This window comes from Nuphar pumila, chromosome 5 (genome assembly GCF_984573655.1).
Source record: "Nuphar pumila chromosome 5, dmNupPumi1.hap1.1, whole genome shotgun sequence".
NCBI classification, from domain to species: Eukaryota; Viridiplantae; Streptophyta; class Magnoliopsida; order Nymphaeales; family Nymphaeaceae; genus Nuphar; species Nuphar pumila.
In genome coordinates, this window is record NC_143253.1 from 131,462,527 (window position 1) to 131,487,575 (window position 25,049).

A 25,049-nucleotide genomic window follows, 5' to 3' on the forward strand; every position below is an offset into this window, starting at 1 on the left:
CAAGAGCAACAATAATGCACACAGAGTTTTTGTACCCTTATGGTTTCCCTAAAATCGCAACTCGAAGATTCCCGTACTTCTGACGAGACATCTTAAAAAGTACATTATATTGTTCTTTTATTTTTATTAGATTATTATTATCTCATTTCTTTAATTTGCAATTCATCATGCAAACAAAGGCAACAACTCGCATCTATCCATGCGAGAGCCATCACGGGACTCCCGTCTGTGGAAACACATAGAACATTGCAATGCAGTGCAAAATATTAATGTGATTTTTGCGATGCATTTAAAATAAATAAAGAAGCAAACCACAGCTCGAGGCCCACCCGACCCACGATGATTCATTTCGATCATCCATGCATACATATGCCAACAACCATGAATTACATATCCCAATGCATTACTTTTGAATACTTTACCATGCACATTCATATATATAAATTTTAAAATGTGCATGAATTAGTAAAGTTCACATACATGTACATAAATTCACAACTGCATATTTGTTGCATGTCTTTATTTAGTACAAATGTTTGTCTCCAAAGCATGATTTCATTTAATATCTGTATTCATGTCAACTGCTTGCTTTCACTTACAAATCATTTTGAACAAACTTCTGAACACACCATGCAGTCACTTACATGTAATCTCATATCAATCCATCTATGCTCTTGCATAAGAAAACAATCATGTGTTAATACTTTTTAACTCAGCATATGATATTCAGTTTAAGCATTAGAAGCAGCTGCAAAAAACAATTACATGTTTAGCTAAATCATGGCAACACTCAAACATTTCTGTCATACTGATTACATAGGTGTATGCCTAACAACTTTGCATGACCATACACATTTTAATCACCTTGCTCAGCCGACCTAGTCGGCTGGGGATGATTGCCCAAGGCTCAGCCGACTGTGGTCGGCTGAGGCCCAACACAATAAAAAGAACTTTTTCCTTTTTTTTTTTATTCTAATAATACCCACTTAGCCCGTCAGTTGGGCTTGACTCCAACCCATGTGGGGGTTGTGCACCACATGCCAGGGTCGGGGTCATTATCCTAAACAAATTAACAGATCTGGACATTATACTTCATAACTCAGCACACATTTTTTTATAGGCAAGGGTTCCCTCACTTTGTTGGACGGGTGGGGGTAAAAAAGTTAGTCCAAGACCATAAAATTAGGTTAGCCACTTGGAACATAGGGTCTTTAACATGCAAGTTGGTAGAGTTAGTAGATGTTATGTGTAGGAGAAAGATTGATATTTTATGTCTACAAGAGACCAAATGGGTAGGTGAGAAGGCAAAAGTGATAGAACCTTGGGGATATAAGATTTGGTATACAAGAATAAATAGAAATAGGATTGGAGTAGGGATTGTTATGAGTCGTGAGTTTATAGATAATGTAGTTGAGGTCCGTAGGATGGGTGATAAGATTTTACTTATTAAATTAGTATTAGGTACGGATATTATTATTATTATTAGTGTTTATGCACCTCAAGTAGGTTTAGATGATTCCATTAAACGTCAATTTTGGGAAGATTTAAATGGAGTAGTACAAGGGATATCTTATGGAGAAAAGCTTTTCATCGGCGGTGACCTTAATGGACATGTAGGCATTAGTAGGGATGGATTTGAGAGGATCCATGGAGGCTATGGTATAGGAGAAAGAAACGAAAGTGGAGAAAGGATTTTAGATTTTGGTTTGTCCTATGATATGATCTTAGCAAACACCTGGTTTAGGAAGAGGGAGTCTCACCTAGTAACATTTAAAAGTGGGGTTAATACGAGTCAGATAGATTTTTTCCTACTTAGAAAGAGAGATAGGGGTTGTTGCATCGATTGTATGGTTATACCGGGAGAAAGTGTAGCTACACAACATAGAGTCTTAAATTTAGATCTTAGAATTAGACAATGCCGCAAAAGGGGATAGACATAGGATAAATCCTAGAATTAAGTGGTGGGCACTGAAAGGAGCTAAACAAGGAATGTTTGTAGAGCAGGTAGTTAAGAAAGCTGATTGGTGTCTCGAGGAGGATTCAAAATCAATGTGGAATAAGATAGCGGGTGGCATGGGAAAGGTGGCTAAGGAGGTATTGAGTGAGTCTAAAGGCAGTGCACCGCTAGGTAATGATACATTATGGTGGAACGAGGATCTCAAATTAGCTATTAAGGTTAAAAGAGAGTGTTATAGAAATATAAGTAAGAGTCGTGATAATGAGAATTTGGAGAAGTATATGATAGCAAAGAAGGAAGCTAAAAAAATAGTTCGAAACGCGAGGGATAAGGCATATAAGGAGGTTTATGACAAGTTGGATACCAAAGAAGGCAAGAAGGATATTTATAGGCTTGCAAAGATGAGAGATAAGAAATCGAGGGATTTGGGTATGGTTAGATGTATCAAAGATGAAACGCAAAGGGTTTTAGTCAAAGATGAGGAGATTAAGGAGAGATGGAAGGATTATTTTGATAAGCTATTTAATGGAAGTCATGCTCAGGATCTTGGAGACTTGTCCATTCATTTTCATGAGATGAATCATGACTTCATGCGAAAGATTCAAAAGAAAAAAAATTGCAGAGGCTTTGAAGAAAATGAAATCAAGAAGGGCAATTGGCCTAGATGGTATACCTATCGAGGCTTGAAAATGCTTGGATGAGAAAGGTTTGGAATGGTTGACAAATCTTTTTAACAAGATTTGGCAGACAAATAAGATGTCTAATGAGTTGAGGAAGAGTACTTTGGTGCCTCTATATAAGAATAAGGGTGATATACAAGATTGCACAAACTATCGTAGTATAAAACTCATGAGTCATACTATGAAACTTTGGGAGAGTGATTGAGTATAGGTTGAGGAAGGTTGTCATGATATCGGAGAATCAATTTAGTTTTATGCCTGAAAGATCAACTATGAAAGCTATACATCTTCTTAGACAACTTTTTGAGAGATATAAAGAGAGGAACAAATATCTGCATATAGTTTTTATTGATTTGGAGAAGGCACACGATAGAGTACCTAGGGATGTTCTCTGGTGGACAATGATGAAGAAAGGTGTTTCTCTCAAGTACATTAGTATAATTAAAGATATGTACGAATGAGTAGTAACCAATGTCCGCACTTGTGGAGGGGTGACAATCAATTTTCCTATAACGTTTGGGTTACATCAAGGATTTGCATTAAGCCCTTTCCTATTTGCTATAGTGATGGATGAGCTTACGAGATCAATTCAAGAAAATGTGCCGTGGTGTATGTTGTTTGTTGATGATATTGTTTTGATTGATGAGTCTGGAACTGGGGTTAATGCTAAGTCAGAATTATGTAGACAAACATTGGAAGCAAGATGTTTTAAGTTGAGTAAGAGTAAGACATAATATATGGAATGTCGGTTTAGTAAGCAACAAAGTAGTGATGGGAGTGTAGTGAAGCTTGGTGAGCAAGAAATACCGGTGGATGACTATTTCAAATATTTGGGATCTATCATTCAAAAGTATGAAGAAATTGATGGAGATGTAAATCATAGGATAAAGGTTGGGTAAGTGAAATAGAAAAGTGCAATTGGAGTGTTGTGCTATCGTAGAATGCCATTGCGGTTGAACGAAAAGTTTTATAGGACGACTATTAGGCCCGCTTTACTATATGGTACAGAATGTTGGGCTGCCAAGAGACATCATATTCAAAAAATGAGTGTAGCTGAGATGCGTATGCTTAGATGGATGTGTGGAAATACAATAAAAGATAAGATTCAGAACGAGGAGATACGTAAGAAGGTAAGCGTTGCACCCATTGAAAATAAGATGAGAGAGAATCGTTTACGGTGGTTTGGACATATTCGGCGAAGGCCTAATAATGCTCCAGTTAGAAGGATGGAGAAATGGGAAAATATATTAGTTAAAAGAGGTCGGGGTAGGCCTAGGAAGACTTGGATGAAGATGATAGGAAAGGATATGAATACTTTGAACCTCACCGAGGACATGGCATTGGATAGAAATGATTGGAGGAGAATGATTCATGTGGAAGACCCAGAATGATTTTCTTTGTTGGTTCATATCGCAGACCCCAATTGTATTGGGATGAAGGTGTAGTTGTTGTTGTTGTTGTTGTTTTGTTACGTATGTACGTGTACTTGACACGGCCTTGAAACAATCAATTATTCAAGTGTATCATATCAAGTCATGGCATGTGAGGAAAATTCTAATCATAACATATATCAAAACACACGTTCTTAACAAAAAATCTGGAAAATCATCATACAATTTCAAATGTGAAATTCCATATTCACATAGCATCTCGGTATTAAATATATGACTTTTTTTTTTGAACACTGTACCCAGCTGGGCCTGGCAGGAGACTGCCAAACCAAGCTGGCCAAACCAGCCCAGCCAGACCCAGTCGGCTGGGACTGAACTATCTCAGTTCTGTCCAGCCAACTGAGTTGGCTAAAACTCCAGCAGACCTCAACTTTTTTGAAAGCACCCAACCCAACCTGCAGTAGGTTGGCTGGGGTTTGGTTTCTCTTTTTTTTTGCTCTCCCTCTGTCATTTTCAAAAAAAAAAAAACATGTCTAAGTGTTAACTGAATGTGCTGCTTGCCAACATTCAATTCACATGCAAGAGACTAGTTTAACCAATCATAAGCTCATTTCTTGCAGGTTAAATTTCAAAATAACACACTCATACTTCACATAAATCAAATGATACGATAAACATAGAATGCATGCACTGGCAGCTCTTCGTAAGTTGTTAGCTGTCACCTGGATATAGCTGCAGATATTGGGAATGACCCTTGTTATGAAGTTTTCAATTTGGATACTATATGAGGGACACAATATAGGGGCCAAATGGAGAATTCATGTGACATAGCCTGTCCAACGTGAATTATCCACTCCAATTGGGAGAAACAATGACTCTTTTGGAGTGATTGTGCTTGCCATCTCATGAACTGTTATAACATATGCACATGGAATGAATCAACTAGACATGGCCACAAATTTTTGCCATTATTGTTTCTGGTATGAGTTATGGAATTAAACTAGAAAGCAACTCAGATTCACTAATCACATAACCAGGCACTGTTTACATAAGTTGAAAAACATCACATCATTAACAGAATATGATTCCAATAAGAGATGATCTTCTTAAATAGACTAAAGCGAGGGACTCCGTTCTGTCAATGTGTGTTGCCTTAGGCAGCCACACAGGCATAGGGTATTCAATCTCAGATTATACTCAGGAAAGAAGGTTTCTCATACACATGAACATTTTTATAACAACAAACTTCTATGAAATCAACAAAAACAACTTGACAAAGAAACTGTAAAACATGCCTTCAGTGCGTCAATATGCAAAGGAATTTGGAAAATATTATGCAGGATGAAGGTGCATTTTTTTTTTATTTTCGCTTAAAAAGATACATACACAGAAATTCATTTTCTGAAAGATAAATAGATAAAAGGAAAATGCATCCATGGAAGAGGATCCTTAGATCCTCTTTCATTTATGTTAGAGTAGGCCTATAGATCTACGTCTTTCTTGTGAGATTCCATCAAAATCAAGCATGGAAAACCCATCTACACTTGATATCTCACTCGATTTCAAGAGAGGAGACCCGTACCTTGTAGGAATCGAGGGAAACCCCTTAATGGATTGTTGGATCCTCCTCTTCTTCTACCTCCTTTCCTTCTTTTCCTTCCCCTTTCTTTCTTTCTTCTCTTTTTTTTTTCTTTTGTTTAAGAGGGTCAAGAGGGGGTGACACCCCCCCTTCTCCAGCCCTCTTTAGATGGGCTGGAGAAGGTGGGTTTCCCTCTTGGACCCTCTCCTTTCTTGCCCTTTTTCAAAAACTTCCATTTCCTAAAACTTGACTTCTTTGAAAATTTTTATATATTTTATTTTCAAACCTTCTTTCTTAAAAGTCCCTCAAAGCCTCTTAGGTAAGAAAGAGGGCGCATTTTAGGAAGCCCTAGTCAGCCCCCATTACCATCTCGGAATTAATAAAAATTAAATAATTAAGAATTAAGAATTAAGAATTAAGAATTAATTAATTGTTAATTGCTTAGAAGCTTCCAAAAATAGTCAAATTGACTAGGAAGACTTTTTAGACTTAATTAACTCCAATTTAAAGCTGGAAAAAGATTGGGCATGGATTTGGATTTGGATTTGGATCCAAGATCCAAATCCACAAATCCCAATAGATTTTGGATTGGACCAAATCCATATTAATATGGGTCTTGGATAGAGTCCAGATCCATATTAATTTGGGTCAAACCCATCGGATCCGGTCCGATCCAAATTCGAATCCAGTTTAACAAACTACTCCTTTTTTGTAAAAACGCGATTTCTGGGCCAACTAGAACCCGAATTCAGCAAAGTAACATACCGTTGCGCTCAATATTTTGAGACGAATCCAACGACATATTACACTACTATCAAATTCCGAACTTTATCCGAAAATAACTCAAATGTCGCTCGAATTTCGCTTGAATTTAAAGGTCGAATTTAAAACTCTTTCTTACGCTTCGATTGGCTTGTCTCGACCTTGTAAATGAGACCTGAGCTAGGCTCAGACTCAAAAACATCGGTCTAAATAACGGGGTCCAACCGATTTTTCTCTCGGAATAACCACCCCCACAACAACAACAACAACTACGCCTTCATCCCAAAACAATTGGGGTCAGCGATATGAACCAAAAAAGAAAATCATTCTGGGTCTTCCACATGAATCCTTCTCCTCCAATCATTTCTATCCAATGCCATGTCCTCAGTGAGGTTCAAAGCATTCATATCCTTTCCTATTATCTCCATCCAAGTCTTCCTAGGCCTACCTCGACCTCTTTTAACTAATATATTTTTTCATTTCTCTATCCTTCTAACTGGAGCATCATTAGGCCTTCGCCGAATATGTCCAAACCACCGTAAACGATTCTCTCTCATCTTATTTTCAATGGATGCAACGCCTACCTTCTTACGTATCTCCTCGTTCTGAATCTTATCTTTAATTGTATTTTCACACATCCATTTGAGCATACGCATCTCAGCTACACTAATTTTTTGAATATGATGTCTCTTGGCATCCCAACATTCCGTACCATATAGTAAAGCGGGCCTAATAGTCGTCCTATAAAACTTTTCCTTCAACCGCAATGGCATTCTACGATAGCGCAACACTCCAGTTGCACTTTTCCATTTCATCCACCCAACCTTTATCTTATGATTTACATCTCCATCAATTTCTCCATACTTTTGAATGATAGATCCCAAATATTTGAAACAATCATCCACCGGTATTTCTTGCTCACCAAGCTTCACTACACTCCCATCACTACTTTGTTGCTTACTAAACCGACATTCCATATATTCTGTCTTACTCTTACTCAACTTAAAACCTCTTGATTCCAATGTCTACAACAACAACAACAACAACAACAACAACAACAACAACAACTACGCCTTCATCCCAAAACAATTGGGGTCGGCGATATGAATCAACAAAGAAAATCATTCTGGGTCTTCCACATGAATCCTTCTCCTCCAATCATTTCTATCCAATGCCATGTCCTCGGTGAGGTTCAAAGCATTCATATCCTTTCCTATCATCTCCATCCAGGTCTTCCTAGGCCTACCCCGACCTCTTTTAACTAATATATTTTCCCATTTCTCCATCCTTCTAACTGGAGCATCATTAGGCCTTCGCCGAATATGTCCAAACCACCATAAACGATTCTTATCTTATTTTCAATGGGTGCAACGCCTACCTTCTTACGTATCTCCTCGTTCCGAATCTTATCTTTTATTGTATTTCCACACATCCATCTAAGCATACACATCTCAACTACACTCATTTTTTGAATATGATGTCTCTTGGCAGCCCAACATTCCGTACCATATACTAAAGCGGGCCTAATAGTCGTCCTATAAAACTTTCCCTTCAACCGCAATGGCATTTTATGATCGCACAACACTCCAGTTGCACTTTTTCGCACTTTTTCAATGCCTGTCTCCATAATTCTAACTTAGCATTAACCCCAGCTCTAGACTCATCAATCAAAACAATATCATCAGCAAACAACATACACCATGATACATCTCAGAATAACCAAATTTTCGAAAAATCATAATTTGGCTAAGTGTGAAAAAACATGATATTACAAGTAGACCCTAATGACTTCATCTCACCCAGTACTCAAGGTGGAACATCAAATGATCCTATAACCTATTCTCGTAGAGATAAAAATACTTTTAGAAGTGCAATTGAGCAATATAGTGATTCTATTCCCTCACATGATTATAGATGATCTGAAAGAAATAGGAAGCCTCCAACCAGATTTGTCTCTTTTGACTCTTTTTCACCCAAGTATAGAGCTTGTCTTAGTGCCATTCATTCTTATTTTGAACCAATAAATTTTGAGGAAGCCAAAAAATGCGTAGAATGACAAAAAGCTATGAAAAATGAACTCAAAGCTCTTAGGAAAGATAACATATGAGAATTTCAAACTCTACATTTTGGAAAGAAACCTATAGGTTGTCGTTGGGTGTTTAAAGTTAACACTAGGAGAGATGGATCTCTGGAGAGGTATAAAGCTCGCTTAGTCGCGAAAGGGTATGGTCAAGAATATGGGATTGATTATGAAGAGACATTTACACCTGTAACACGGATGGTTATAGTCTGATGCTTCATCACTATTGCATCTATTAAAAAATAGAACATTTTTCAAATGGATGTTAAAAATGTTTTTTTAAATGGTGACCTTAACGAAGTTTATATTGGATGCCCCACCAGGTATGAAAGTTCCTAAAGATCAAGTTTTTTGTCTTCGGAAAGCTCTCTATAGTTTGAAACAGACACCCAAAGCCTGATACGACAAATTTAACAATGTTATGTTAGAAAATGGATTCTCTTCCTGTTATATGGCGTTATTTATAAAAAAATCTGATGCAGGTATTGTGATATTACTGTTATATGTTGATGATATGTTAATAACATGTGATGATGTCAAATGAGTCAAGGATATCAAATTCGTCTTGACTTCGAAATTTGAAATGTCAGACTTAGGGTTTCTGACATATTTCTTGGGAATTGAGGTTGCTTACTCCCAACGTGGTTATTTTTTATCTCAAACTAAACTTGCTTGTGAGATTATTGACAGGTCAGGAATCTCAGATGACAAAATCTGCGAAACTCCTGAAATAGTGGGCTAAAAAATGAAGATCGATGACGGGATTCCTCTGACAAACAACTGGTAGGCTTGCTAATGTATCTTAACATTACTCAGCCTGATTTGTCACATGCGATCCATATTGTCAGTCAATTTCAACATGCTCCCACAACGGTTCACATGAGTGCCGTTCTTCGCATCATCAGATACTTAAAGGGAACTGCAAATAAGGGAGTATTTTTGTATTCATCTTCTCAATTAAAGTTAATTGCCTATACTGATTCTGATTGGGGAGGTGACCTGAATAATCGTCACTCCACCATAGGTTTCTGTGTTTTTTTAGGTGAATCATTGGTTTCTTGGAGATGCAAGAAGCAACAAAAGGTCTCTTTGTCCTCCACCGAAGCTGAATATCGAGCCATGGCATCCACAACCATAGAAATTGTATGGATTCAGCGTCTTTTCGAAGACATGGGAGTCTATATTAAAGAGCCAACAAAGTTATGCTGCGACAACAAAAGTGCAATATATATTGCCAAGAATCATATCTTTCATGAACGCACAAAGCATATAGAGATGGATTGTCACTATGTCAGGGAAGAATACTTGAAGAATGTCATTAATCTTCCGTATGTGACGTATGAGTACCAACTGACTGATTTCTTCACTAAGGCTCTTTGTTCGTCTAAATTAAATTTTCTTCTTGGCAAACTTGCGGTTATCACACCGTAAGTTTGAGGGGGGGTGTTAAAATGTAATCCTTAATCTTGTTATACGTAAGTATATATATATATATTCGTATATATAGAGAGATACATATACATATATATACTATGTATACATATCTCTTTATATATATTATTTTTTCTCTTTATTACCCGAAAAGGGTATTTCTATAATTTCCCATTTTACGCATATTCCATTTTGGAATATGATTGTAATTTTTTTATTCTTTTTATTTTTTCTTTTTCTTTTCTTTTCTCTTTTTCTTTTTTTCTTTTCGTGATGTGTGCCACCTAGGAAGGCCCCCCAAAGAGTCGTTGGGGAGCCCCCAACGGTGACAAATGTGACCGTTGAGGGCTCCCAACGACTCCTTTGGGAGCCCCCTAGGTGGCTCCTCTTTTGGTGTATAAATAAGGGACTTCCCCTTGTATTTTCTTCAAGCTTTTCCTATTTTCTAATATATTGTGGCATTTCATGCCTTTGTGCATGTTCTTATTGTTTTATGCCTTTGTGCATATTAGTTAAAGTATTCATTGAGTGCCTTTGTGCACATCTCTTGTGAGGATTTAAGTGCTTGGATGCATATTGTCTCATTGAAGACAATTTTACAGTAATATGTATATATTTATGCTAATTGATCACTCTAATATGCATATAAAAGTGTGCAATATGTATATATTTATGCTTACTGATTTTAGTCGATGTAAACAAAAATTCCCCCAAAATTTTCTCCTCCCATCAAATTCTGGAATATGACATTCACAATGGCATGAATCAGTTTCTAAAGTCTAAACCCTATCCAACTACAATAATTTGGATGATCATACCAATATACATATAAAAAATGTGTTGGATATGCCTGTGTCATGCAGTATCTGGTGGATGTGGATACGCTTATGGTTATTAAAAATAGTCATTTCTAATCAAATCTAGAGCTGTCTATATTCCACTCTCTATTTTTTGAATCATAATACATATATGTGATGAAAAATAGAAGGTAATATATAAATATTTTGATATGACTTGACCTAGTTGGGTATGGAAAAAAATAATGGTTGATTTAGATGTACATATCCAATCTCTGACCCAACTGTATCCATATCCACCTATCCTAGATGTGTTTAGATGTGGACTGACTTAAACTGACCCATATCTGATCAGTTTTGAGCCCTAGGCACCACAATGATATTTCAAAAAAGTTTTGGGGGTAAAAGGGATCTACCGAACCTGTTAATGTTAACTAGAAATGATGGACATTAGCAACTGCAAACACACAGACACATGCTTACTTGAGTGTATTATGTACGGGTTATGTTGTGTTTATTGGGAATTTTCTAAATGTATTAGGCTCTGCAAATCGGTGGGGTAGTGGGATATTGTTTGGCCAACTAGAGATGGTTCCAGACCACCAATTTCTAGTCAAGCCTGGCTATTGCTGGTTAAAGGTTCAGACATTTTTTTTCTAACTTGAGTTAAAAGCAACTCAACCATCTGTGCAAGGACTGTTATACCTACATAGCAACTCCATATCTCGATATAGTCTCTATCATCAATATCAATATCATCAATAAGATAACCTTTATTGTCATATGGGAACTTATTTTGGCGTTCAAATATGGGTCTTCTGAGTGGCTTAAGTACTGTCTCTCTTCACTACATGGACAAGCTGGACTTACTGTACAATTTGCTGTATGTATGTTGCTAAGATGTGCTGATATACATTCTTTGTTTCTTGGTAATGTTTCTAGTCCTATTCCCAGTATAAGCTATAGGAAGCAAATATGATATTATGTACTTGGTTTTGTTGGAACTTCCCAGTGAGTGACGCAACTGAATTGGTCTTTCATTACGTTGGCTTTTGTTTCTGCTTAAAAACCAATAACTGGTCAACCTAATGTTCTGTCATGCTGGTATTCTTTTAATAATATTTAATATTTAGATTTAATTTTTGGTTTATGACACGCATATTTTATTGGGTGCTCATTTTCTTGTGGTTTCTGATATCACCATTTCTTGTTGAACCAAAATTATGCTTAATAATCTTGTTAGTAAAAAGCTCACATTGTCTTTCTGTTTTTTTTAGCTCTCCTAGTTGCCAGACAGAGGATTGGAATGCAGGACATAAAGACAAGTGCAAGCAATTTAGGGCTCAGAATGGCACAAACTTGATGGATGCTGCCTTTGGAAAAAATAAACCTATTAGAAAGATGGAGGATCATAATGCTGATTCATTGTTGCCTGCCCATGGAATCTGCAAGGTTCCACTGCGGCCAAGGAAGGTGAATAATCAGTTCTTTGTGACCTAAAAATAAAGTGGACAATATGTTACTATTTATTTCTCTCTGAAACATTGGATTAATTGCTTCCTTGGGGAATGTCAATAGTAATCTCATTGTGCTCTTTTGATGCACAGGTTCTTTTTCCATATGATGAATTTGTGGAGCTTTTTAATTGGGACAAACCAGGATTGCCACCTTGTGGACTTCTAAACTGTGGTAACAGGTTGCTGCAGCATTATCTACTTCTAATCATCTCATGTTTGGTGCTTATGCTTGTTTCTGATGTGACTGTTTTTTAAATAACTTTGGTTCTTGGTAGTTGGTAGTTGGTAGTCTTTTTGAATTGCTTACCTTGTGCAGTTGTTTTGCAAATGTGGTTCTACAATGCCTTGCATCAACTCGACCGCTGATTGCCTACTTAGTGGAAGGAGATCATTCTAAAGAATGTAACGTCTACTCCTGGTTCATGTTTTCATTATGGCTTTAAACTTGTTAACTTTATTTCACCTTTTGGTAATCTCCAGGCAGTCGGAATGATTGGTGTTTCTTATGTGAACTTCAAATTCATATACATCGAGTAAGACAGAGCTTGCACCCTTTTTCACCGATCAATATCCTTTCTCACATTCCTAAACTTGGTGGCAAACTTGGATACTGGAAACAGGAGGATGCTCATGAGTTTATGCGGTTTGCTTCTTGATTGGACTGGAATTTCCTAATTACTTTTCACTATATTATGTTCCCCTTATCTATCATCTTAGACTGGATGGAAGTTTCAGTTCAGTGTTGTGATTAAGTTATATGTTCCAGATTTGCAATTGATACAATGCAATCGGTTTGCCTTGATCAGTTTGGGGGAGAAAAAGTTATTGAACCAAGCAGTCAAGAGACTACTCTTATCCATCACATATTTGGTGGCCATCTCCAATCTCAGGTGTGCATTCTGTTTGCGTCATAACGTCGAATGTTTTCAGGACTAATTTATAACTTATATTCCTTTCACATAGCAGTTCTTCATTCTTTATATGCATATAATAATTACAGATTGCACATATTAAACAGAAGGATAAAATCTCTTTTTCTCATGCTTACTCTTATGCTTTTTCCTGTGAAGCTTGGAGCATAGTTGGCCTTGTTCATCCAACTTGAGACTCTGCTGAGTTGGATCAGATTGGTCCCTAACTGGACAAAAAACTAGTATAACTTGGTTTGGGACTAAACTTAGCTGAGTAAAAAACTAGTATGACTTGCTTTAATGCCTAAAGTGTATAATCCATGTATTCTAGTGGTAACTCATGGTGGAGCTGATTCTGAGAGTCCATATGCAAGAATATAATTATCAACAGGGGCTCATTTTTGGGGTTATGGTGGAGCAAGCTGGTTTTGGAGACTAGAGAAATTGAGAATCTCGATCACTACTGTTACAGTAGGATTGCGTGGCCTTTGTGCTTGGCTTCTTTACCTCAAGAAAAGGCTGGGCAAAATCTCTTCCTAAGTGGTTATCTTGTAATTTATCCTCCATTACTGGAGGACCTGGAGGTCATGTTAGGGCATATGTTCATATTTTTATGTCATCTTTGAAGATCATTTTGATACTCTATGATTGTTAGATAATAAAGTGCAAGTTTCCAATTGAAATCTCCTTGTAATTTGTCAAAGTCGAATACTATTCTAGACTTTTTGCTTTTTATGGATTACTTTGAGCATAACTCTTTAGTCTAACATCAGAATGAAGTGATTCAAGTTTCCTATTGTTCTCTTTGGAAGCTTATGATGTATAGTTTCTATATCTATACAACAACAACAACAACTACGCCTTCATCCCAAAATAATTGGGGTCAGCGATATGAACCAAAAAAGAAAATCATTATGGGTCTTCCACATGAATCCTTCTCCTCCAATCATTTCTATCCAATGCCATGTCCTTGGTGAGGTTCAAAGCATTCATATCCTTTCCTATCACCTCCATCCATGTCTTCCTAGGCCTACCCCGACCTCTTTTAACTAATATATTTTCCCATTTCTCCATCCTTCTAACTGGAGCATCATTAGGCCTTCGCCGAATATGTCCAAACCACCGTAAACGGGTCTCTCTCATCTTATTTTCAATGGGTGCAACGTCTACCTTCTTACGTATCTCCTAGTTTCTATATCTATATAAATAAATAAATAAAGATTTTATATATATATATATATATATATATATATATATATATATTTGAGCATGATACTCTCGGCATATTGGGAGTTGTTTTTAAATTTAACTCTTTCATTCTTGAGTTTGCAGGACCCACTTTTTTTATGGATGGTGAATATTTCTCGGACATGGTTTACCTATATATATATGCCATATTTGTGGATTGTATTTGATACCCTCTGTACATATTTATCTGGAAAGAACAAAACTAGGGAATCTCCCCTGCTTCATTCTGCACTTTGATAATAGAGGTGGATGGTATGCACAAAGGCATGAATAAATTTATCAATCTAGAATGGGCCCAATTTTCATATGTACATAGAATATTTATATACTAAAAGCTAGTTGATACGCTCTTTGTCATGATTTTTATGACACCACTTTGCATAATATCTATAATTTCTAATATGTAATTTAATGAGAAATTCCCAATCATGCTTGCAGTTGTAGTTTTAGATTATGTCCCGTCTACAATAAGCTTGTTGGTGGATCTTAATTTAGTTGGCCTTTGTAGCGTATTATTGCTGTTTGCTTTGACATTCAGAGATTATGCCACCAGATTTAGTGATGCACCCAAAATTCACACTCTTGATTGGGCATCTCTTACATTGATGTTTGACTTGCTGAATGACAACACCAACTTATTATTAGTGAATTGGGTTTTCTACGCATTGCATGGTCTAATTGAATTACCTCCTACATATGTGACTGCAATCCTTTCAGATAAGTTAGGACATTTTTTTTTTAAATCTGATGGAAGTAATGAGTTTGTTATTTGAGATTTATTCTGCTCATCACTTGCCATTAACTGATGACATTATTGATCATTCTGCTGCTTGTCAGTTGTTGGTGTTGACTGATGCCTTCTTTCATTTTAATTGTCACATATGCCACAGTTTACCATTATCTTTGTGTTGGTATCACTGCTTTTCTTGTTACAGTTAATGAAATTCAATTTTTTTTTTTGAATACAAAATCTGTTTTTTCCTAAGTTCCTTGCTATTTATATGGCTTAAAGCATCTAATGTAACTTGTTCTATATACAGGTTACATGCTTAAGATGCAATAAGGTCTCAAATCGATATGAGAACATGATGGATTTGACTGTTGAAATTCAAGGAGATGCTGAATCTCTGGAAGAATGTCTTGAACAGTTTACTGTTAAGGAATGGCTTGATGGAGAAAATATGTACAAATGTGATGGGTATGCATGAATTTTTCTTTATTACTGCTTAGAACATTTTTCTGTTAGGACGTCTGCTATAGTGCAGCTTCTTAATTTCTTTTATTCTTTTATTTATTTTGTGTTCACTTATTAATGGCATGCTGTAATTTCTTTATATTTTAATCTTATTTGTTTACTCTCCATAATAGGGCTTGGTAATATAAATCAGTGTTGTTAAAATCGGTTCACTAGGTTAATCTGTTTCTTAAAAAAATGAAAGAATTGACTCAAATCGAATTGATCTTGAATCAGCCCCTTTTTACCATCCGATGACACATGCCATTAAAAAATAAAAAATGTTAAAAAAATGAATTTGAATCGACCCTTTTTGAATCATCAGCTGATTCAATCTGAATTGGCCAATTCAAGCTGATTCAGACCGATTTTGACAACATTGATATAAATAGAACACCCAAAGGTGCCACCCTCACTTTGAGGAAGGTTAGTAGCTAAAAGACATATTCTTCTGTAGGTCTTCTTTTCCTTTGCCCGAGATGCCAGAAATTCACATTTTCTTCGCTAAAAAATTATGCAGCTATTTATGGGTTATTCTGAAATTTTCTGGGACGTCATTTTTCGGCACTGGTAGTGGGAGAATACACGAGTCTGAAGACACGTGAAAGGGACACATAGACACAGGCACTGAGTCACTGACACATACAAACAATATTTTAATAGTATTTTAATATTTTTTATTGTTTTAAAATTTTATTTCAATAAAATGCATTTTTAACATTAAAATATCAAAAATAGTTTTTAATTGATGAAACAATTAAAAAATTTCATGCCCTCGTGTCCTATTTTAAAAGAAAAATTCAAACTTGCGAGACAAACCTGCGTCACACATCCTTGTGTCCACGTGTCTTTTTGACAGGTTTGAAGTACAGATAATTGCTGTCGAGATGACTTAGGCTGCAATATTCCAGAAACTAGTTCATGGAATCTTTGGATATTGTTAATCTTGTGTTTTCTAGGGCCATGATAAATGCTGACCAGTTTGTAGATATTTTCCTACCAAATACCTTACTTAAATTTATTGTCAAAAATATCGAGAATATTCTAAAAATATTGGAAATATTCTAAAAATATTGCAATATATCCTCAAAGTCCAACACATTCCCCCAAAAATGTGATATTTTCAGAATATTTCCTATTCTGAAAATATCACATTTTATTCCGATATTAAGCTGATAAAACACTATTTTATATGTTTATATATTTTTATATTTATTTACAGCTATATTTATATATTTATATATTTTTATGCAAATATTTTCCCCCCAAAAAATTGATTTTATTGTGCTCGGAGATTTTCCTGATAACGAGATTTGTGACATTGTTCAACAATAGGAAAAAAACCTTTTTCTTTTCTTTTAAATTTTTGCTGGAACTAGTATACTTATTGTTGACTTCTGTTTTGAAGGGAATATATTCCATCATTATAGATATTTGAGTAATGTAAATTGAATCCTTATCAAGTAGATATATACATATGTTACAAGAAATTCAATCTCTTTTTTTGGAAGTGGAGGAAGTATCCATGTCATTTTTTAGAAGGAAAGTAAAATTTCGTTAGTAAAGAAAATAAAAGAAAATAAAAGAAAATAAAAGAAAAAGAAAAAAGGCAAAAGAAAAACAGAATAATCAGAATTAGATGAAAATTAGATCACAACTCTCCACCTGAACCAATTCGTGCATTACCAATCCATTCTATGTACTAACCTTTCCATAACTCTTCCACAGGCAATCAAAGAGCACGTCAGATATTATGGTGGATAGTCTAACAGTTGCTCCCAGCATCTTCATAAAATGTGACAGTGCCTGTTGCCATATAAACCACCAAGCCAATTTTCTTCATCATTGACAAACAATGAATGGACCATTTTTTTACCCCAAACCAGGGGCGTGTGCGAGGGGGGGGGGGACAAATAGGGGGTGTAGAAAAAAAAATGTGTGATAGTTGGGGGTTCGAGGGCATCGCCCCCCAAATTTTTTTTTGAGATAAAATAAAAAATGGCTACAATTATTAATAAAAATCTATTTCATATGGACAAATCAAACTATTTGCTGCAGTCAGGGCTGAGCTAAAAAATGGATAAAAATCTATTTCATATGGAATCAGGGCTGGGCTTTTAAAAAAAAAAATTAACTGTTTCGGGATGCAGGACTGGGCTACAGCCCAGTCCTGCCCCCCCTAGCTACGCCTTTGCCCCAAACCTTATCCATGCAACAAAAATAGCCTGATGTATTGGATCAATTCTCTTCAGCTAGTTTTCTCATTCTTCCAATGCCAAAAGGAAGATAATTCTGAAAGAGGAACATTTCCAAAATAGGTGAAAGGCTGATTATTCATCTTTGTGATGTAAATAACATATGCTTCATTTTCAAGAACTATTCCTCTTAAATTGATCTGAATACGAACTCCTACTAAGAGCCGGGAAATAAAGATGCTCTCTGATTTGGACTGTGAGTCTGTGACCCAATATAGCCCCCTTTTGGAATGGGGCTGCAGTGGCTCGAAGAAGGGAGTTATAACAAGATCTAACAGAAAATACTCCAAACAAACTGCATATCCAGGAAACGTCCACAAAAAAATGAACATATACCCCAGACAGCATTTTTCATCATCTTTCTCCTGGCATCAAGCACTGCATTTCTACGTATGTAATTAAAAATGTTCCAAGCACACAAGCTCTGCATTTCTACGAATGTAATTAAAAATGTTCCAGGCACACAATCTCTGATTAAAAGATCATTGCTTTTTTAATGTTAAAAGAGAATGTAAAGGATGTGAATTTGGTTGCACAGTCAAAACTTGGTTGTTTTGTCCTTGAAATTTCAGAAACTGATATAGCTCCAAGAAATTCTGCAAGATCTTGAGATTATTCATCATATTGTTGTCTCTGGTGACTTAGGTTCTTCTGGATCAACATCTCAGTGTTTTATTTGTTTTTTTTATTCAGTTTTCCCATCTGTACAAGTCCAGAGGCATTTTAACATATCTTCTGAGATTAACTTTACTCAGCTTTAAATTTGTGATCATGACGATGCCAAGTGGCCAAAATGAGTGAGGATTTTTTTTCTTATATTGAAGCACAAGTTGCAGAGTTACAGATTATGGGTGCCAACTTGTATTTATTTGTAGTGAGAAGTTGATGTGTTCAACAGGCACCACTTCTGGAACCTCCTTTTCAGTTTAGAAATTGAAGCTTCCACCTTTCTGGATCTTGGTTTCCTAATTTTCACAAACCTCTCTGTGCAGTCGTTATATGGAGTTGTTGTGTGAGGCATGAAGAGCAATACGATGCCCAGAAAGATTGATTAACATTAGGTCTAATCTTCTTTAAATAGAGATTAGCCATAATAAACATAATTACAATAAAGACCCAGAAATAATGGAAATTAACAAACTACCCCTTACTACTTTTTAAAATAACGTAGGCACACGCCTAATACTCCTCAACACTTCCCACTCCCCCTCAAGCTGGAGCATAGATATCAATCATGCTCGGCTTGTCACAACATCTAAGGAAACCTGAACTAGCAAGAGGCTTGGTGAAGACATCAACAACTTGATCTTCAGAGGATATGTGTTTAGTACAGATGTGCCTAGTCAACACTAAATCTCGTTCATAATGATAATCAACTTCAATATGTTTTGTTCTCTCATGGAACACATGATTATTGACAATATAAGCAGTAGCTTTGTTGTCACACATCATCACCATAGGACATGACACTTTCACTTGAAGATCAGTTAGAACTGATTTGATCCACATCATTTCAACAACAATTTGTGCCATAGCTCTGTATTCTGATTCTGTACTTGACCGGGCTACTACTGTCTGCTTTTTGCTTCTCCAAGTAATCAGATTTCCTCCCACAAATACCCAAAAACTAGTTGTCGACTTTCTGTCATTAAGAGACCCAGCATAGTCTGCATCCGAATAAGTAATGATTTCTAATGAAGGGTTCTGTTTGAACAACAACCCTTTTCTTGGAGAGGCTTTCAAATACCTAAGAACCATCGTAGCTGCTTGCCAGTGATCCTTATTAGGTTTATCCATAAATTGACTTATCTTGCTTGCTCACTGCTAAAGAAATGTCAGGTCTGGTCACTGTCACATATAACAATTTGCCAACGAGAGAACGAAAGCTACTACTGTCTATAGCAAAGTTGCCAGTTGAGGAAGCGGGAGCGGGAAGCGATACGGGAAGCGGGAGCGGGAAGCGAGGCACTTTAAAAAATGTAGGAAGCGGGGAAGCGTGGGACCACTTAGAAGAAAATTATGAACCGTCTCGGAAGCGAACCAGAAGCGAGGGGGAAGCGAAAAAATGGAAAAAATGGGGAACCGAGGGGGAAGCGCGCTTCCCATAAATGGGAAGCACGCTTCCCAAAAAAGGGGGACGCTTTCCCTCACGCTTCGGAAGCGCGATGTTTCGCGCTTCCCCTTTACCCTAGGCGCTTCCGGTAACTCTGGTCTATAGATTCTAATTTCTCATCATACATATGGCTCTTAAGGTTCATAGGAATACTTGCGGGTTTAGCCCCTAGCATTCCCGTTTCCTAAAGTAAATCTAGAACATACTTTCGTTGGGACAATACCAAACCCTCACAGTTCCTTGAAACTTCTATTCCCAAGAAATATCTGAGAGGACCAAGATCTTTAGTAACAAAATGTGCCTGAAGATGAGCCTTTGTATCTGAAATCTCTTTGGGATTGTTGCTTGTCACTATGAGGGTTTTCACACAAGTGTCTATATGCTCCTGAATTAATGATCTATCCACTACCTTGGCAAGATAAGCCATCACCTGCAGACCATGCAACATCTGCCACGGGAGAGCTTGAACTGGATGGACGATGAGCAGCTAGTTCATCATATTCAGCACGACTAAGAGTGATGGTATCCTTTGAAGAGTCTATAAGAACATTTGCACTGGCATTGGCAGCCTGAGCTTTAAAAGCAACCTTGGATAAAGGAACATGAGGGTGACCATGTTTGTCAAAACATCTATCTTCAAAGTGACCAAGCCTGCCACAATAGGTACATTGAAGTCTGCCTCTACCTACAATACCTCGACCATGACCTCTCCCTCTCGGGTTAAACAAAGTACTCCGTCCACGACCAGATGATACAGAAAGAGCAGAAGTCTGGGATTTAGTTTTGGAGAGAGACAATGACATAGAAAGTCTACTAAGTCGATTATATGCTTCAGCCAAAGTCGGAACATTAGAACTTGTCAGCATCTGGACCTTTGCTACTGAATATTCTGCTGACAGACCTGTGAGAAATCGTGCAACCATAGTCTGTTCTTGATAAACTCTCTGTTTGTCACAACATAGAGGTCTATGAGCATTCAACCTCTCAAAAGCAACCTTTACAAAAGCATAATACTGTGCTAAGGTTTGGTCTCCCTGCTGAAGTTGATAGATTTTCTGTTCAACCTGTAGAATACGACTTACATTGGTTTGTTGAGAGTATGTATCCCTAAGGTTGTCCCACATTTGTTTTGCAGTAGCATAATAAATGAAACCATCAGCAATATGTGGTTGCACACTATTCATGATCCATGATATAACAATGTCATTGTCTTCTTTGTTAGAATCCCCTCTGGTACTTGTATTGAGAAAAGAGAGAGAGAGAGAACAAAAGAAGAAGAAAAGAGGGCTGCGGCTGTCACGATTTCAACTAATGAAATCGTGACCTAAACTTTGTATTAATACATTTAAAAGAACAATGGATCCGGGTCTGGTGCAATGTTAAGATAAACCTGTACATGAACCTCCTTAAACTCACGATTTCAACTAATGAAATAGTGACCTAAACTTTGTATTAATACATTTAAAAGCACAATGGATCCGAGTCTGGTGCAATGTCCAGACCCGAAAGAGATAACATAAACCTGTACATGAACCTCCTTAAACCTATACATACAATGGACCCGGGTCGGGTCCTAATATCCCAGAATACACTTTTTCACCCCCCCTCAAGTTGATCATGGTTTTTGACCATGAACAACTTGCCTTTAAGCATCCAAAAACGATCCTTTGTCAAGCCCTTTGTAAATATGTCTGCAACTTGTCTTTCAGTATTGACAAACATAGGCTCGATCTTTTTTTCTTCAACTTTTTGTCTTAAAAAGTGTTGGTCGATCTCAATATGCTTAGCACGGCTGTGATGTACTGGATTGAATGACATGTTGAGAGCACTTTGATTGTCACATAGCAAGATAGAGTGTGAGGTCTTTTCTCCCAGTTTGGTTAGTAGATGCCTGATCCACGTGGCTTCGGCAGTAGCGGCAGCCATGGATCTATACTCAGCCTCAGTGCTTGACCTAGCGACAGCCTTTTGTTTTCTACTACTCCAGGAGACTAAATTTCTTCTAATAAAGACACAATATCCTGATTTTGATCTTCGTTCATTAGGATTCCCTGCTCAGTCTGCATCACAATATATAGTAAGTTCATGTTCTTCCTTGCCATACGACTGTGGCGAATATATCAATCCATCCCCAATGGTCCCTTTTAGATATCTAAGAATCCTCTTAATTGCTTCCATATGTCCAGTACGTGGTGCATGCATAAACTGAGACACTTGATTGACCAAATAAACAATATCAGGACGAGTGAATGTCAGATACTGTAACATCCCTATTAGACTGCGATACCTGGTGGGATCCTCACACAGATCTCCATCATGAGTGCTAAGTTTTTGGTGAAGCACACTTGGAGTTCTTAGAGGCTTGCAGTCTTTCATACCTGCCTTGCTGAAAACATCTACTGTATACTTGTGCTGAGTGAGCGTCAAGCCATGAGTCTGGTTGTCAACTTTTACACCAAGAAAATAGCACAGGACAGCAAGATCTTTCATTTTGAACCTTTGACCTAGTAAGTCTTTTACTTATTTGATGTGAGCTTCAGAGTTTCCTGTGATGGCAATGCCGTCAACATAGATTAATAGCAGAGTGGTCACATTCTGACTTCTAAAAATAAATAATGAGTGATCCAGTAGAGGACGCAAAAATTCATGTTTTTGAATCTCAAGCGAGAAGCTGTAAAACCAAGAACGAGATGCTTGTTTTAGACCATAGATAACGCTCTTTAGCCTGCACACATGGATTTTACAATTTTGTTCTTGATATCCAGGGGGTTGTTCCATATAGACTTCCTCCAAATCTCCATGCAGGAATGCATTTTTCACATCGAGCTGACTCAGCTTCCATCCATGTTCAACAACCAAGGAAAGAATAATTCGAATTGTTTCCATTCTCTCCACCAGACTGAAGGTCTCGTCATAGTCTTGTCCTGCTTCTTGGGTGAACCCTTTTGCCACTAGTTTTGCCTTGTATCGTTCAATGGTTCCATTTGGTTTATACTTTATTTTGTAGACCCATTTACATCCAACATCATTTTTGTCAGGTGGTCTGGGAATAACTTCCCAGGTTCCACATTCATGTAAGGCCTGCATTTCATCATTCATGGCTGCTACTCATTTGGTAGCAGTGGCTGCCTGATAGTACATAATGGGTTCATCTTCCTTATTGAGGGCAGTTAAAAAGAGCTGAAAATCCAAAGAGAAGTTATTATAGCTGACCCACCTATCAATAGGATGTCGTATGTAATTTGATTTTCTGACCTCAAGAGCATGGGAGGGAGTAGGATCGGCTGCTAAGGCATGATTTAGAGGGTTTGATGCTGTCGTTCTCTGTCTAGAATAGAAAATGCCCTTGTATCTGCTCGGTATTGACGATGGTACTTCTTCCTCATTCTGTGATCCCGATGTCCCAGTGTTCTCAAACATTTCTTCTTCTTGCTGCATACAATCTAGAGGACAAACTTCATTGAAAGTAGCAAAAAGTTCTGAATTCAGCCAAGGATAGTAAACTTCAGTTGTGTTAGAGGACATATCCGTTGTGCCGACTTTGTGATCAAAATTTTGCTCATCGAAGACAACATTCCTTGAGATTCTGATGCGCCTGTTGGTTGGATAATAACACCTATATCCTTTGTAGTCGTCTGCGTATTCCACAAGTCTACACTTTTGAGCCTTGTCTTGAAACTTGTTTCTCAGAGACTGGTCAATGTGCACATAACAAACACATCCGAAGACACGCAAATCATGATAACTGAGGTGAGCTCCAAAAAGACAATAATAAGGAGACTTATTTTTCAGAACAACCATAGGCTGTCTATTTATCACATGTACGGCAGAATGGAAGACTTCTGTCCATAGATTGATGGGAATGTTACTGTCATGAAGCATACTCATGGCACTTTCAACGATATGCCTATGTTTTAGCTCAACAATCTCATTTTGTTGAGAGGTGTCTGGACATGACACCCTTCTTCCTATTCCGTTATTTTGAAGAAAAGAAATTAAGTCACTAGATGAGAACTCCTCACCTCCGTCACATTGAAAAAATTGGATGGACTCATAGAATTGATTTCTTACTAAGGAAAGAAAATTTTGAAACTAAGAGAAAACTTCTGCCTTATTTTTTATGAAATATATCCAGGTGTATCAAGAATAGCTATCAACAAAGATTAGGTAGTATCTGCTCCCAAATCTAGAGATAACTGGGCCGGGCCCCCATATATCAGAACAAATTATTTCAAAAGGTTTCGAAGCTCTCTTATTAATGGAATGAAAAGGCAATACATGACTTTTGCATAAAAGACAACTGAAACACTTCTGACTTTTCTCATCCCCATTGAGACTTTCTTTTGGAATGAGATTATCAGAGACAAGTTTCTCAATAAAATGACTCCCACAATGACCTAATCGACTATGCCATAAGAAAGGCTTATTACATTCAGAAATACTAAAAACATTTGCAGAAGAGAAGGAATACGACTCTAATGAAGGCTTAAATCCAGATGAGCAGGGCAGACATACTGACATGGAGCTTCTTCAAAGACATACATATTGCCTCGTCTCTTTCCTTCAGCGAATGTTTCTCTCGTGCGTAGGTCCTCGATCTGCACAGAGAAGGGAGTGAATTTAACTGAGGCATGATTATCATCAATAAGTTTGGAAACATAGACAATATTTTTCTTGATGTTGGGAGCATGAAGGACATCAGAAGTTCAAGAGTAAAATGTGACATGGGAATGACAGTTTTCCAACATGAGAAACATGATGGTGGGATCCATCACCAGTGACAATCTTGCTTTTGCCAAAATAAGGAATATGATTAGAAAGTTTACCTGCATCACCTGTCACGTGAATTGCTACCCCTGAGTCGACAAACCAGGTGCCTTGATCATTCTGCTTCAACTTTAATTTTGACAAGGCGGATATTAACAAATCTTTAATCTCTCCACTATCTCTGATATTGGTGGACTTTATTTTGGTTTCTATCTGTAAAACCTTTCTTTTATTTTCTGGATTGTGTCAACAATTTGCATTGATACGTCTCCTTTTGTTACAAAGGAAGCAAGTGGGGATGGGTCTTTGTCCCTGTGCATGAGTCAA

At 37.1% G+C, this 25,049-nt stretch overlaps 1 protein-coding gene across 1 annotated transcript in view; it reads left to right on the plus strand.

Annotated features, from left to right (window-relative positions):
• LOC149838762 (ubiquitin carboxyl-terminal hydrolase 18-like) overlaps positions 1-25,049 on the plus strand; it is a 39,263-nt gene that overhangs the window by 5,089 nt on the left and 9,125 nt on the right. The window contains exons 2-7 of the mRNA XM_090006798.1: positions 11,955-12,150; positions 12,285-12,373; positions 12,511-12,596; positions 12,675-12,837; positions 12,961-13,084; positions 15,394-15,551. Of these exons, the coding sequence (XP_089862924.1) occupies positions 11,955-12,150; positions 12,285-12,373; positions 12,511-12,596; positions 12,675-12,837; positions 12,961-13,084; positions 15,394-15,551 (816 nt within the window). The remainder of the gene's footprint in view (positions 1-11,954; positions 12,151-12,284; positions 12,374-12,510; positions 12,597-12,674; positions 12,838-12,960; positions 13,085-15,393; positions 15,552-25,049) is intronic.